Raw genomic sequence first — 15742 nt, forward strand, 5'->3', positions numbered from 1 at the left:
CGAGGGCTGCAGAACCTGATACTCTTCAGGGCTGACACAAAAAATAGGCACTTAATTTGCTCCTGAGTGCGGGCCACCAGGGGAGGCCGCGGCCCCTGGATGAGCGGGTCAGGCCCCTCCCTGCCACCCTCCAGGCCCAGGGCCCAGGGGCTGACCCTGCTGTGAGGCTGAGATCCAACACCGATCTCTCCTGACGAAGGAAGGACCTGCTCAAGTGGCACGTGGCCCGGCTGGGACCTGCAGGCCGCCAGCACCGCCCCGAGGACACAGCCACCCTCTGCCTCGGGGGCTTCTGGGCCTGAGCCCATGCCTCTGTCAATAGAGTGGGGCCTCCAGACCTCAGCCCAGGTTGACAAACCATGGGATTCTGACACAGGTCAGGCCCCCGCCCCACCCCGAGGGCACCCGGGGCTGCCCTGGCAGGGGGCCGCTTCTGTGGGTCCCCACCCTGCTTGTGGCTCAGGGGCCTCTGGGAGCCAGGCAGCGGCCAGCCCACGCCAGGGAGCAGCACCGGCTCACGTGCAGCACGCGGTGAGCTCCGTGAGGGGCGCAGAACGGCGTCTTAGTAGCTTCAGTCCCTTGTCCATTTTGCATGAAACTGGCCTATGAGCGAGAAAACGGGGACCTCGAGGAGGTACCCCAGAAAGTGCGCCACGCTCAGCGGCCCGGCAGGACTGCCTGGGACCACGGGCAGGACCCTGGCCTTCTGCTCGCGTGCCACGCGGTCCACACACGCTGTACACCACGCGCCCCACAGCCCGGGTGCACGGGCTGGCCAGGCAGCAGGCGGGCGAGCAGACAGGAGCTGGCAGCCCCAGGCAGCCCCAGGGCTCAGCCCTTTCCCTTCCTCACCTTGTTCCCTCACACGCTTAAACACAGGCTTAAAAACCCCGAACCCCAACAGATGATGACAAAGTGGTTTCCAGCCACGGGTGTACCCATGCCACCCATCGGGAGCCGTGTGAAAACGTGGCCGGGACGGAAGCTGAAGCTGAGGGTCCCGTCAGCGCCGAGGGCCGCACATCCTGGCTGCAGCTCCTGAGCTACGGTCACCGCTGTCCTGGAGGCGGCAGCTGACGCCCACAGGAGCTGCGGGCTGGCCTGGAGGCCGCTGGGTGCAAGGCGTCCTCACACCAGGCCCGCCCCTTGTCCCCCAGACCCACCTGGGCGCCCTGCTGGCCTCTGCAGCTGCTGCCTCTGCTCCCGGGCCCTGTCCTCCGCGTTGAGGGGCCGTCCCGCGTCATCTCTAGGGATGATCTTCCCGTGGAAAGGGCACTGTGTGGAGAACGCAGCAGTTCTGATGCAGACAGGCTGCCAGCCACCCCACTGACAACTCTGAGGAGGGCTGGCCCACACCCCCCCGCCCTCCCATACAAGCCACACAAGGCAGGGGCCCTCAGGTGCAGCGTGACGCAGCCAGGCAGGGAGGGCAGTCTGCGGTCAATCCGTCTCCATGGACCCCGGGCCCAGCACAGAGCGGGCTCAGGACCACGCGGGCGGGGATGCAGGGACCGAGGTGGAGTGGCCCAGCCCTGTGCCCACCCAGGGGGTCCTGGAGCCAGCAGGCTGGAGCCCAGCCCAGCCCCACCTTCAGGCGGTCCTGACGCGCGCAGAGCTGGCCGTCGGGTCGTGGGGCGCGGCAGCGGTGCTGCACAGGCTCGAACTGCCCTGCGAAGGTGATGCGGCGGCTCCGCAGGGCCTCGGAGACACTGGCGCTCTCCACCTCAGCGTCCACTTCGCAAGGCTTCCAGAAGCGGTGCTCCGAGTCACACCTGCACACAGACCCGCCTCTCAGCGCCCACAGTGAGGCTGGGCCTGTGAGTGCACCCAGGGCAAGCAGAGATACGAGCACAGCAGGGGTACACCAGGCACAGCCCAGCGGCCTGACACCCAGTGTGGCCTGGACCTGGGCGGGGCTCCTTGACGGGCGTTAACAAAACACAGACCTGCGTCCCCGCCCCTCAGGTCTGCAGACAGAGTGCGGGCCAGTGCAGCAACGTGCAGCGTGCAGGAAGCCCCTCGTAAAGCCCCGGGCCCGGCCCACAGGAGCCCAGGCAGAGGACAGGGAGGTGGTGACGCGGGCCCAGGGCAGAGCTGGGAGCGTGGGCTGGGCCAAGGGCCTCACACCTCGTGATGCTCCATCAGGGCGGTGACAGGGGAGGCCCCTCAAGGGGCCACAGGGAGGTTCAAGAAGCCCACGGGCCTCTGGGCAAGGCCGGACCACCGCCCAGCCCTGGGCCTTCAAGGGCCCACCGGCCTCAGTGGGCAGGCCGCTAAGAGCTGTGTCCACTGCGCGCAGCAGGGCAGGGTGTGGTGCCCTCACTCACTTGAGGATCTTGCCGGCCATCAGCTCCTCCTGGCCCCAGGAGCACAGGTCCACCCCAAAGGGTACGACAGGCGCCCGGGCTTGCTCTGCCGCCCGCCACGCGGCCTGCTCCGGTGCCAGCGGAGCCCTGGAGAGTGAGCAGGGCTCAGGGATGGGGAGCCCGGGGCCGCCCTCGGCCACCTGCCTCTCCCGTCCCCCAGGTCCTGGGGACACCCCTGGGCCCTGACCCCCACCCCCTGCACCTCGGGCCTGGACCAGGGGAGCCAGCCTCACACCGCACTCCTCACACGGGGCTCGGGGTGCCCAAACATCTGTCCCTCTGGCCCCGGAGCCTCGGGCCTTTCCTTGGGGTGGACCTAGCCTGCACGCCAGCGGAGAGGACTCAGGGCGCCAGGTCCCCACCCCAGGACAAACGTGGTAGGCACCCGCCCTGGGGTGGCCTGGGCGTCACCTGGGGCTCGGGGGCGAGGCTGGGGGCCCGTGGGGCCGGGGCCACTGCTGCTGGGCGGCCGCAGAGGTGGGGTCGAAGGCCTCCATGTCACTCCCAGGCCTCTTCCTCGCCTGCGAGCCTGGGGCGGCCAGACCTTCCTCCAGCCCTGGAACACAAAGATGTCTGCTCTCCGTCGCCACTTGGTGATCCCGCACAGAGCCCTGGAGGGCGCCCCGCCCCGGTGACGGCACAGCCCGTGAGCGCACCTGCCTGGCCGGCCCAGGCCCATGGCTGGCTACTCACTGCCAAGGCCGCCGGACACCGACCTCTGCGGGCCAGGTGCTCACGCCGAGCGCCCATGGCAGCGGGGGCCATGTCTCTGACACCCCTGGACGCCATTCACCAGGCCCCCCTGCCAGCCGGTGCCTGGGCTCTCCCTGACCCCTGCCAGCCCTGCCCAGCTGCGCACGGGGCCAGCGTCCCGGGAGGCAGGGGGCGGAGCCATCAGGACCCAGAGGCACTCCACCCCGGGGGCCCTGCCCCCTCTCTTGAGCTTTCCTCCACACGGCAGGAAAGACAGTGAACAAAGCACCCAGAAGATGAGAACTGAAGAGATGCTGGAGACGCAGCAGAAGATGAAGAGGAGATCTGAGCAGCTTGGGGAGGACGGCCCCCGGCAGGGATGTGGGACGGGAGGCGGCCACACACACATGTGGGCAGCTCTCAGCGCACGGAGGCATGACGTGTGTCCACATCCTCGTCACCTGACCCCAGGAGAGGAAATAACTGGAATGGGGAAAAGAGAATCCAGGCTTCCTGGAATCAGAGAAAGACCAAGGGGTTTCCTGAGGGCAAGAAGGAGACAGAGAAAGAACAGGCAAGTCACTCAGAGGAGCGGTTAGAAACATCAGAGGGGAAGAAAAAGGTCTAAACAGCTTTCCTCCCGAAGCTGTGACCACCCACGGGCACCACAAGCAGTTGAGTGTGAGGTCTGAGGGGTGGTGTTCAAACTTAGACTTTTTCACCCAGCTCCACCAAGTGTCAAGTTCACGGCTTCTACAGCAGATACCATGGGCCTCCCATCCGAGAAATCCTTCCCAGGACACAGAAAACTGACAGGCCGGCCAAGTGGGCAGCTCCAGGGGCCACAGGGCCGCCGGAAGAGCAGAGCCACGAGGACACCGACACGCCCTGTGCCCGGCCTCCGGACGGCACCTCCGACCTTCCATCTATGTGCAGGGACTCACTCAGAGAAGCGAGAGAGAAAATAGGAAGCGATGCAGCCTGGTGTCTGCACGCGGCCTCCCAGTGCACACAGAGCCTGGTGTCTGCACGCGGCCTCCATGCACACAGAGCCTGGTGTCTGCACACAGCCTCACACGCACCCATGAGCTGTCCGGTGCTTTTGCAGAAGCCTCATGATGCCACAAATCTGAAAATGTTTTCTCCAAGTCCCTCACGAGACTCGCCTGCCCTCCCTGCTCCAGACGCCCTCCGAGCTCGCACACAGACTGAGAGTGTGGGGTTCACCCCTGCTTCTCGAGTGCCCGTGGCTGAGAGTGGAGGACTGGGGCAGAGCCACTCATCAGCATGGCAGGTCCGTGTGGGTCACCTGCAGCCCCCAGCTCTGAGCACACACGGAAGGCAGGAGGGGACCAGGCTCTGTCACCAGCACACCCCAGGTGCAGGGACGAGGCCTTCCGGGCGCCCCACCCGGGACCTCGGCAACGCCGCACTCCCAGCCGGTGCAGACGCACGGCCACGCGCACGTGTGGGGAGGCGGGCCGGTAAGTGGCCGCAGTGGCGCTTACGAAGACGGATACAATCGCTGCCCAACGATCGATGTGAGAGTTCCTAAGAATTACAAGAATGAAATATACTTTTCATTGATTTGTTGTTTTAAACCATTAAAAAGACGAGTAAGCGTGGTGAAGCAGGGTAAACAGTCAGGGCGCTGAAGACACTACCATCCTCACACCGCGGTAGGCAATCAATCTCCACGACGCACTTTCAAGTAAAAATCCAAAAAGCAGGTGAGTCCATGGCACTGGGAACGGCGCTGTTGGGGAGAACACCAACGGGGAGCCCAGCAGCCGCGGGCCCCACCTGGCGACCAGGGCGCCAGACCCAGGCCCGGACCTCGGCTCAAGTTCACTCCCGCGACGGCTCTTAAGAAAAACCACAAAAAACGCCTAAATCCCCTTTTTGTTTAAAGTGACCAAGCAGCACCTATTTGCGCGGTGGCAGGCTGGGCGGCGGGATCGATGGCAGGAAGTGGGAGGCGGGGGCGAGCGCGGGGCTGGGCTCAAGCCTGACACTATTGATCGTACCTAGTTCAGCTGGCCTCGTAATTAAAATGTAAATTTGAGAAAGAGATTACGTCCTGACAGAAATGGTAGGATTAAGAAGAAGATAAAAGCCCCTCAGTGAAAATTCAGAGAAAGAAATGAGAAAGAAACGGGCGCCAGCTCCCCAGCTGCGGGTTTGGATGAATCTACTGCAGAGTCATCGCCTTTAATTGAAAACCAGTGACGACCATCAGCTGGCATTATGAACTGGCGCCCAGCACTTCCTGCACTGCCCTGCAGCGCCAGGGTCCACGGTGCAGACCCGGCCCCGGACCCCTTGAGGAGCAAGGGGTCTCCCACCACCGCCGTCAGAGGCCCGTCCTGGGGCACAGCGGCCCCTCCTGCAGGGGGGCCTGCCTCCTCCCAGGCGCCCGGCCCACGAACCCCCAGGGAGCAGCTCGCCTACACTCTGCGCACGTGGCCATCGTGAGGACAAGCGGGGGCCGGCAGCACCCGGGGGGGGTCACCTACGCTGGTGCCTGCAGACCGAGCACCCCCTCGAGGGAGGTGGCCGGGGCAGACCGAGGAGACAGGCCAGGCCCCTCAGCGCTCCAGCACCCAGCCCTGCTGCCTCATGGGCGCGGGATGAGGCCTGGGGGTGGCGGACCCAGACCAGGCACCTGGAGGGGCACGGCAGAAGGCCAGGCCCCAGGAGCAGCCCAAGGTTCAGAGGAGACCTGCGCTGGGACGGTGTGGCCAGTGAGGTCAGCGTGACGGTGAGGCGGGGGCTAGAGGGCTGGGGTGGGCAGCGGCTGCACCCTTGGGTGTCCAGGGAGGGCCTCAAGGCAGCAGACAGGGGGTCTCGAACAGCGGGTGTGGGACACCCTGGTCACATCCACACTCCAACTGCCTGAGCACCTAACTCCTGAACAAACTCACTCTCACCTCACACACCAACTCAGACCTCAAGGCGACAACTCACTCACTCTCCACACAAGCCACATGTGGCAGGCTGCACTCGCCCCTCTGGACACAAGGCGCCCCTGCGCACACGCGGCTCCTGGAGGCTTCTGGAAGAGAAACCCCCAGCAAAGGCAGGGGGCTGCAGCGCCTTCCCGAGGGGCCCTGGGGCTCCTGGACAGAGGCTGAGCCATGACCCCACCAACAGGACCAGGACTCAGGGAGGCCCACGCCAGCAGGCGCCTGGCCACATGAGGAGAATCAAAATTTTCAATGAAAGTGGCTCCACAGGGGCAACCGGTGGGATGGCAGAGACCCCAGGACCAAGTGGCACAGACTGGGCACCCCTGAGGCGGGCCCCCCGCTCTGCGGGCCCAGGCTAGACCCAGGCCCGCCCTCAGGGGCCGTGTCCTGAGGGCCCCCTCCCGGGCCCATGCCGCTGCTCACCGCACTCAGGCCGCAGGTGCTCGGGGACACAGGCCTCGTAGCCCTCCTTCTCCGGGACCTCCACAAAGTCGTCCTCGTCTTCATCCTCGTCCCCGGGGGCTGCCGTCTGGGGAAATACCCCAAGCTGTGAGTGACAGCCACAGGCAGAGCCCCGGCCCCGCCTCCGGGTTGGGGCTCAGCGCTGACCATGTGGCCACATGCACGGTCCGCCCTGTTCCCTAAACTGCAGCGGCCCCCATGCGCCTCCGCCAGCTGGCCTGCTGAGGCCCACAGACGGGCACGCTGCAGCCCAGGGAGCCCCACGGGCCCGCGGTCCTGGCCCTCCACCCAGCTCCAGCCAGACCAGAAGCATCACCCCTGGGCTCCAGACACTGCGGCTGTGATCATGGCACTTCCAGAACGTCTCGTCCTCGAGAGCGGCTTGTTAAAAGGCCACTGAAGAGAAAGCCTCCCCTGGACGGGGCAGCCCTCCCTACTGTTCTCTGAGCCTGGATCCCCCAAGCCCCCCCACCCCGAGTCCAGGGCCCCGACATCCACTCCCCCCCAGCTCCCTCCCTGGTGGCACCCAGCTGGGCTGGAGCGGCAGGGACCCTGAGCGTCGGGGGCTCACTGCAGGGGGCGGGGCTCCTCCGGAAAACAGCTTGGAGGCGGCCTCGCACTCCCCCCACGCAACCTGAACCAGGGCTCAGCAGCCTACATGTCTCAGGGAGAGAGCCCCCCCCCTCACATTCTCAACCCTTGCAGCCCCACGACAGGGCATGGGGCCCGTCCTTCCCGAGAGGGTCACCGCACTTATGTACCTGGGAGCTGGGTCACACGGCCAGCGCCGCCAGGAAACACCCAGAGTCTGAGGGGCCACAGCCCCAGGCCCAACTGCAGGAAACGTTCAGAGAGATCGTGGCGGGGCTGATGCCCACTGGACTCTCACCCTCCCCTCCAGGGTCCATCCCAACAGCCAGGCCCTAGGGCACACGGCTGACCGGGGCAGACAGACGAGGGCCGGCCCGCCAACCCCAGGGCAGGCGGCTGGCCAGGCCACAGGCGCCCAGGACCCAAAGGCTGAGGAGCGGCTGGGAGGCCTAATCAGATGCAAATGCTCTCAGCTTGGGCGCGAGCCGCGACGCGCGTCTGGGAGGCACGGAGACATTAATCATTGGAAACTGTAATTTTTGTTATCAGTCTAACACTGATCAAAAGGGAAGCCTGTCTCCACCGCTGACCTGTGAAACGTCCCAATTATACTCTTTGGAAATGACAGGGGCACTTAACTCCAGAGCCGAGCAAATGACGACGATCAATCACGTTTGAATAACAATGAGCCGCGGACCTGAAAATTATTTTTGTATAGAATCTACCCAGGAATTTATGAAAGGTGGAGAGCAGCCCAAGGTTTTCGGGCATTACGGTCCCGGCTAGTGCCGTGCGTATCAAACACTAAACAGAATTTATGTGTTTTAATTTTCCAAAAGGTAGATGTGGACTGGGTGCTACAATGCATAACACACCGTGCCAGACTTTAAATATGGAGCTCATTTTCATAAAATATTATGCTTATTGCTCACACCCTTGAATTTCACCTGGGACTTTTATTAAATTTTCATTTCCTAAAAAACATTTGGCTGCTTAGCTATTAGGAAATATACTCTCTCTCCCCCCAGGTAAAACTGTTTGTCTCTGTGACTAAGCCCGGGAGCCCTGGCTCTCGGGCTTAGACGCACGCTGACAAGGCCCGCAGGCCTCCAGGGCAGCCTCCTCAGGCCCCAGACCCTGGCGCACAGCTCTGCAGGGCAGTGCCAGCATCCTCCTGCAAGAACTGCTGCGGCCGTCGCTGCCACCCGCACGTCCCAAACCCCTCGGAGGCCGGGGTGAGCCTCAAACCAGGCCCCCGGGGAAGCAGGGGCTCCACTCGCAAGAAAGGTCTAGTTCTCTGGGCTGCGTGGGGCTCTGAGGTGCTGACTACCCTGAGGCCCTCCCACATCCAGCCCCGGGGGCAGCCCAGCCCCGGAGACCAGCAGAAGGAAACCCCCCACCACCCAAGCCAGGCAGTCCTCTCCCAGCCTTGGAGGAGCACTTGGCTGGGGACACCCAGGCCCACGGAGAGTGTCCACCTGCACTTGAGGGGCCGGCCCAAGGCTCCCAGGCGCCACAGTGGCAACCTGCTTTCGAGGTTAAAGGTCAGGTCAGAAGCTACACTGGGCATGGGTGGGAGGCAGCTGGGGGCACAGCAGGGGCACAGGGACCCCTCAGAGTCCTGGGGGACATCATGGCCTGCGGGCATCAGGTGGGCAGGCGGCCTGCACAGCAGGGTCAGACTCGCTGACGGTCCTCAAGAGCAGTTTGCTGGTAGTCAAGCTTCCCCGTTGTGAAGAGAGACCACCAGACGCGCTCGAGAAAGCAGCCCGCACTCGCCCAGGGGCCCAGAGGTGCACCCCCCCTGCCAGGTCCACTCCCAGGCCTGCCTGGCCCTGCGGCTGACGCCCAGGCCCCGGGACAGAGCCCGCAGGGCCCCAGGGAGGCAGAAGGCGCCCCGGGCCTCCCTCTCCTTCCACACAAGTCGATTCTCACCCAGTGAAAAGGATGTAGAAAAATGAGGCTCTGGGATCATAATTAAACAAGCAATAACCGTGCTGAAATACACAACGTAACCCGATCACGGAAGTGGGTAGCGGGTTGCTCATTACTCGAGAAGGATGGGAAGGGCCACCTCCCAGACCTGCCTGCCCAAGGCCTGCCGCGACAGAGCTGGGCCATTAAACACATTCTGTGCGATCCAATTAACTCGGGGCCCCACTGCCATTACTTTTCACCCAAGAAATCACTTTTGTTCAGTTTTATGTGTGTATGTTTCTCTTTTAAAAAAAAAAATGATGTAAGGCCCCGTCAGACAAGTGAGCGCCAAGCTGCATCTGTCTCCTCAGCTTGATGGCAACGCACTTAAAACCCCATTCTATCTTATAAACCAAAAATTAACCGTGCTCAGCTGTGAGGGTCGTCATCACAGCTGCTATTTATATGCTAATGCCCTCCCCGGACCGCGTGCAAATTGCCCAGCCAGGCCAATATCTCACGTGCATCTCTGCTGCCTGGACGCACCTCGGCGGGCGTGGGCCTGCTGCGGGCGGGTGGTGACCATCTCAGGCCCCGAGTGGGCGCAGGGCGCTGCCACCTCCCTGCACGGAGGGGCCCGGAGCCGCCAGCCCCTCTCTCACTGGCTCCCGCCGCTCCAGCACTGAGGCCAGCCGGCCGGGGTGTGCGAGGCCGCCACTGCCCCGTCAGGCCCACCAACCATTTCCAGGCGGAGGAAACGGGTTCCTGAGTCTGTCCTGCGTCCAGACAGGCAGCCCCTCCTCCAGGGACCCCGCCTGAGGCCTGATGCAGGCTGGCTGGCCTCGCCTAGCCTGGCCTCTGGGCGATAACGCTTTCTCACCATGCACCCCGGCCTTAACAGAAGATCCATGCAACTCTCCCAGACTCAGCCTTCCCATCTGTAAAACAGGGTTAAGGATGGAATCGACCTCACAGGGCTGACTCTGGAATTAAGACCACCCGTGAAAGTATTCGGGAGAGAGCAGCCACCCTGGAGGGTGCTGGGGAGCTGGGCTGTAGGGCAGGGAGGGCCCAGGGCCTGTGGGGGCGGGGAGCTGCCCCCACAGCAGCCAACGTGCTCCCAGTCCTCACAAGAGCACAGGCAGCCCCTGCCCCAGCTGCTGCCCCGCAGAGCGGCCTTTAGCGCATGAGTGACGGAGGGAGCAGTCGCCAGGAAGGTTCACTGGCCCAGCCGGGCACAAGCCCCTCACGGCAGCTGATTCAGCTCCCTGCCTCCCTGGGGCCACGGCACGGTCAGCGCTTCACCCCCAGGCTCTCTGCTCAGGAAGCCAGCATGGGGCTCCTGAAGCACCGAGTGCCATCCAGCCCAGCACAGCCGCGAGAGCCCAGCACACCCGGCCACGAACAGGAGAAAAACGTCACCCAGAGTCACGCGGGATCTGCGCCCTTGCAACGAGTGGGAGCGTGCAGGGGTTAAACCCAAGGCTGCTGGCAGAGCGGCAACGGGAGAAGGGGAACATTGTGGGGGTGCTCCAGCGGCTGCGGTGAGGAGCCCGGGGCCGAGAAAACACCTGCTCTGCACTCAGCCTGCACAGACTGATGCAGAGAATCATTATTTTCTGTCTTACTGGTGGGGGGAAATGAATATTTTGTGAATCACACAATACCAAGTAAGTGGTCATCATAGCTACACAATTAAACAACAGGCAATTTAAAAGTTTCCCAAGGATTTTTATCAGCGTAACAAATGTAGCAGCCACGGATTATTAGGCCTGTCCTCCAGCAACAAGGCTGGAAACTAAATCTACCAAACGACGCTCCACATCAACCTGGCTAAGACCGGTCTCTGCCTGCTTCCACACGGCGCTGGGACGGACACTCCATAGAACAAAAAACTACATAAAACCAAAGTCACACACGTTCAAGCTGGCTTAAACACTCCAAAGACAGAACGCCTACATCAAAGGAACAGAACACAGCAACACAGACTCAAGTGGGAAGCCTGACCAGAGACCCCAGCCAGGTGGCGGGGAGACGCGCCCTACACGCGGCGCCATGCGGCGGGAGCAGCAGGACCTCAGACCCGCCAGTCTCCCAAGGTGTTAGAGTCCAAGTACTGAACCGCAGGCTCCAGGCTCAGCCTGCTAGTGGAGACACCAGGCAGAGACTGAAGCTGCAGACATTTCATGAGAAAACGACTAGGCAAAGACACAGGTCTGTGCGCTCACCGCGGGCGCGCAGAGCTGCGCAGACACTGCCGCGGGGCTGTTCTGGGAGGCGGGCTGCCCGAGCAGGCGCTGCCACTCAGCCACACGCCCAGTCACTCCATCCAAAGGCCCGAGGCCCAGAGAACCGACGCGCACGTGCTCAAAGGCTTCAAGCCTCTAGGTCGGCTCTTAGAGGAGAATTCAGGGCAGCCCCGCTTCCTCCTGCTGAAGCCACCACGCGGACCCCACGCCCCCTGACCCGACTGGACTACCCCAAACACCCCTACGTCCTCAGCCTCCTCTCTGCAGAGGGCCCCCCCTGACCTGACCACGTGCCTCCCAGGCCTTGAGGCTGGCCGGCTGCGGTCAGTGACCTGCTGACGCTCAAGCTGGATCGGGCCCCAGCCGTGAAGGGGTGCACGGTGCTGACCCCCAACCCCCACAGCTCTGCTGAGGCTCAGAAACAGGGACGCGCACACAGGACCCACCGCTCTCCTGTGCCCAGAAAGCACCCTCTCTCACTGTGAAACAAGCATCGAGGTCACAACTGCCAGAATTAACTGACTTCTCATTGAGGTGTGTGCTCAGCAAAGCCCTGTAGAAAGCAGGCCTTGGGAGCAGCCCATGACCAGGTCCAGCCGCCCATGCGCCCGCCGCAGGAGAAGGGCGAGAGCGCCCCCTGCCGGCCCCCGAGGGCCGCGCAGCGCAGGGGGCGGGGAGCGGAGGGCGGCCTGAGCTCAGAGGCCCTCTCGAGCCGCGCCTCAGCCCACGGGCAAGGTCGAGGGTGCGCCAAGCTCAGGGCGCTGGCCGCTCTCCATTCTAAGTCCGGGGGCCTAAACCTGACCTCGTCCTCAACAAAGAACGGCACCTGCCCACCCCGGGCCCCTCGAAAAATGGGAGGGGGCGGGACCCGTCACCCCACACCCACTGTGTCTCTTCCAGGTGGCAGAGCTCGACCTAGCGCTGTCCGGCTCTCTGTGCCCCAAGCACTTAGGGAGCCCTGCTGCCTGTTTTCGCACCAGTTCTGACCAGAACTTATGGGTTCTAATCACTAACGTGGTCAGCTGCAGATCCTCTCCCCCAACACACACACACACACCCTCCAGCTGCGGATCCCTCCCCCCCCCCCCACACACACCCTCACACACCCTCCAGCTTATGGGTTCTAATCACTAGCGTGGTCAGCTGTGGATCCTCTCCCCCAACACACACACACACACCCTCCAGCTGCGGATCCCCCCCCCCCACCACACACACCCTCACACACACACACCCACACACACCCTCCAGCTTATGGGTTCTAATGACTAACGCGGTCAGCTGCAGATCTCCCCCCAACACACACACACACACACCCTCCAGCTTACGGGTTCTAATCACTAACGCGGTCAGCTGCGGATTCTCTCCCTCAACATACACACACACACACACACTCTCCAGCTGTGGGACACGAATGCACACACCCTCCAGCCGTGGACCCCCCCAACCCTGCGCACATCCCCTCCAGCTGCGGTTCCCCCGCCCTGCACACACGCCCGCCAGCTACGGCTGTGCCCCTGCCCACACACACTCTCCAGGTGCTCCAGCCCTTCCCCTAGGACATCCTTGGAGGACCCAGGTTCCTCTCTCTGTCAGTACCTTCCTAACCTGAAACTCCAGGCCCTGGCAGGCCACCAAGCCTGTAGGATGGGCCCCTTGGGCACTGCGGGAGCCGCCTCCCCTGCTCCCCTCCTGGGCCCCTCACTAGAGCCCCAGCTCTCCATCCTGGGCCCCTGTCCGCCTCCACAGCCTCCTGCCCAAACCCTGGCCCAGCCCAGCCGCCTGCGGGCAGGGCCTGGCCACGGTCTCTGGTGCTCAGATGAGTCCGCTCCTGGCAAGGAGACACCAGGACCCGCGGGGCTGAGCTCGGACTGGGGGATGTGCCCTGGCTACCCTCACAGCCAGCTAGGGGCACTCACCTCCCCACTGCGGCCCTCCTCTGGCACGATGTCCAGCTCCCGGGACCTCTTCAAGGCGGCTTCCAGCTCAGCCTTCAGGTGGATGGCGCCCTCCAAGTGCCCACCATATGTCCCTGCACGGGTGAACAGCTGCAAGAACAGGGCAGCACCTCCTAGGCCGGGCACTCGCTCTCCCCCAGGGCCAGCCCTGCACCCTCTGTCGGCACACGCAGCCCATCTGGACCCAGGGCCTGTCCTGACCAAGGAGCACACCCAGGCCAGGGGTCTGCCCTGACCCAGGAGCCCACTGGGACCCAGGAGCCCGCCGGGACCCAGGAGCCCGCTCTGATCCAGGAGCACGCCCAGACCCAGAAGAACACCCAGACCCAAGAGCCCACCCAGACCCAGGGGCCCGCCCTGACCCTGGGGCCCACCATGACCCAGGAGCCCGCCCAGGCCCGCCCTGACCCTAGGGGTCACCCTGACCCTGGGGCCCGCCCTGACTCAGGGCCATACCTGGACCCAGGAGCACGCAGCTGGCAGGAGCTTGTTCTGGATAAGCCTGAGTGCATCCCGGGCCGCACGGATGACGGCCGAGTTGTCCTCATTCTCACGCACCCTCAAGCTGTCTGCGGCAAATGCACAGTCAGCTTAGGGACCACCACCCAGGCAGGTCACTGGGTGTCCCAGACTGGACCACCCACCAACCACTCACCATCTGGCACCCAAATCTGCCTGCCCAGGAGACTGTCTCGTGGCTTTTGCCATAGTGGATTTAGCCTAATCCCAACGCCCCTCTCCAGGCCATGAAGTCAGGGGACCCGTCCCACGCCCACACTGCCCTCAGGATGGAGGCCCCACCCGCCCCTCAGCCCAGGGTCCTCCCTGTGAGCTCTGCCACCCCAGCAAGCCTCAGCCGGCACCCCCTCCAGCGTGACCCGTGTCCAGGCCTTGGCACTCCCTTGCAGGGTGGGAGGTCTCGCTGTGGCTGCAGAGGGTGGGTGACCTCCAGCCTCACCCCACCTCTGAGGGGCCTGGGCCACGTGGGGTGGGACGGTCAGTGCCCCTCACCCACGGGGGCCGGGAGGCAGGAGCCCCATGGTGCCAGTGTGGTCACGGCCCACGTTGTCACAAACGCGGCCAAAAAACTGTTCCTTTTGATTCCTCCTCCCAGCGGCCTCTGGCCCACAGAGCGCCCTGCACGTCCGAGGGCCGGCGCCCTGCGCCCCACACGCCAGAGTGCCTTCCCGTGCTCACCTCACAGCCCAGAGGCCCGAGCAGCGGAAGTGTCCCGGGGCCTGTGGCCAAGGCGGCCTGGCGTGGGGGCAGCCCTACCTGAGGACAGCTCCACGTCCAGCGTGTACTGCCGGGAGCCAAGCCCGTGGCGCCGCACGAACCCGTCTGGGTCTCTGTCCTCGTCCTCCGAGGGCGGCCCTCCCGCGTCCATGGCTCCCGGGCGGTGTGCGCAGGCGGCCAGGCTTTTGCTGCAGCAGGGCTGCTCCTCGTCCCTGTCGCCCTTCTCGGGCATGGGGCACCAGGCGGCCCCGGGGGCCAGGTCGAGGTCGAAGGGCAGCAGCAGTCGGAAGCAACTCTCCAGCTCCGTGAGGCAGCCCCGGATCTCCGTGGACATCTCTGTGAGGATAGACTTGGCTCGCTGGGCCCCCGTGGGAGTGGTGTCCAGGAGAGGACACAGGACGCCCCGCCCCCTCCTCCACAGGCAGGCGGGCGCTCTGCTCCGGACTCTACGCTGGGACATTCTGGGCGACACCCTCAACCGTGCCCAGTGAGAGCCTCCCTGGACGGCACTCCTGCCGCTCCCTGCTGAGCTCAGCTCCGCCCCAGCAGCCCATTCTGGCCGTGGCTGCCCGCGGGATCTCCCAGCCCTGTGGCCTTCCTGAGGCCAGGCTTCTGGAAGGGCCTTCGACCAGCCGCCCTTCAAGCTGCTCCCACTCTGGGTGCCCCCCACAGGGAGGGCTGGCACAGGCATCTGGGGAGCAGACTGGCAAGACTGCCGTTGGTGGATGTTGGGGTCACATGGACGGTGACGCTCAGGCCACCGTGGGACGTGTGTCTGCCACGTGGCCGCCGGGGCCGCAGGAGAGGGTGGGTGGCTTGCAGGGGGCCTCTGCTGCTCTCAACTTGAACCAGCTCCGTCCACCTTGTCTACCCACCTGCCCAAAACCCCCAGCGAGCCTCGGCCAGCACCTCCTCCAGTGCTACCCCTAGGCCCACGGCCCGGGCAGCTCTTTGCAGGGTGCCAGGTCCCCGGGGATCTAGGTCTTCCTGTGGCTACAGGGCTGGATGACCCAGCCTCCTCCTCACCCCCCGCCCCCACCAAACTCCCAGAGCAGGCCCTGCAACGGGGGTGCACTGCTGGGCAGGACCTGAGCTCTGCCTGGGAAGGAGCAGCAGGCTGGGTGGGGGGTAGTATCCCCATTCCCCACAGCTCACCTTCCATCTCCCTCGCTGCCCACTCGGACCTTTCCTTGTAGATTCTGTCCAAGCGCTTCTGTCTCTCTTCTGCTCGCTTTCTTTCTGCCACAGTGCGAGCATCCACGTCTTGGAAGTCTACCTGAGAAGTTTAGGTAAAGGTCAGGCCC

The 15742-nt window shown here is 64.1% G+C and overlaps 1 protein-coding gene across 3 annotated transcripts in view; it reads right to left on the reverse strand.

Annotated features, from left to right (window-relative positions):
• Positions 1 to 15742, reverse strand: part of UVSSA (UV stimulated scaffold protein A) — a 28866-nt gene that overhangs the window by 10116 nt on the left and 3008 nt on the right. For all 3 annotated transcript variants that reach the window (XM_019963187.2, XM_070791946.1, XM_019963186.2), the window contains 9 exons: positions 15594 to 15714; positions 14478 to 14774; positions 13659 to 13771; positions 13164 to 13292; positions 6452 to 6557; positions 2778 to 2922; positions 2328 to 2453; positions 1589 to 1772; positions 1164 to 1275 (listed from right to left, as the gene is read on the reverse strand). In XM_019963187.2, the coding sequence (XP_019818746.2) occupies positions 1164 to 1275; positions 1589 to 1772; positions 2328 to 2453; positions 2778 to 2922; positions 6452 to 6557; positions 13164 to 13292; positions 13659 to 13771; positions 14478 to 14774; positions 15594 to 15714 (1333 nt within the window). The remainder of the gene's footprint in view (positions 1 to 1163; positions 1276 to 1588; positions 1773 to 2327; positions 2454 to 2777; positions 2923 to 6451; positions 6558 to 13163; positions 13293 to 13658; positions 13772 to 14477; positions 14775 to 15593; positions 15715 to 15742) is intronic.

The sequence above is a fragment of the Bos indicus genome, chromosome 6 (genome assembly GCF_029378745.1).
Source record: "Bos indicus isolate NIAB-ARS_2022 breed Sahiwal x Tharparkar chromosome 6, NIAB-ARS_B.indTharparkar_mat_pri_1.0, whole genome shotgun sequence".
In the NCBI taxonomy this organism is placed as follows: domain Eukaryota; kingdom Metazoa; phylum Chordata; class Mammalia; order Artiodactyla; family Bovidae; genus Bos; species Bos indicus.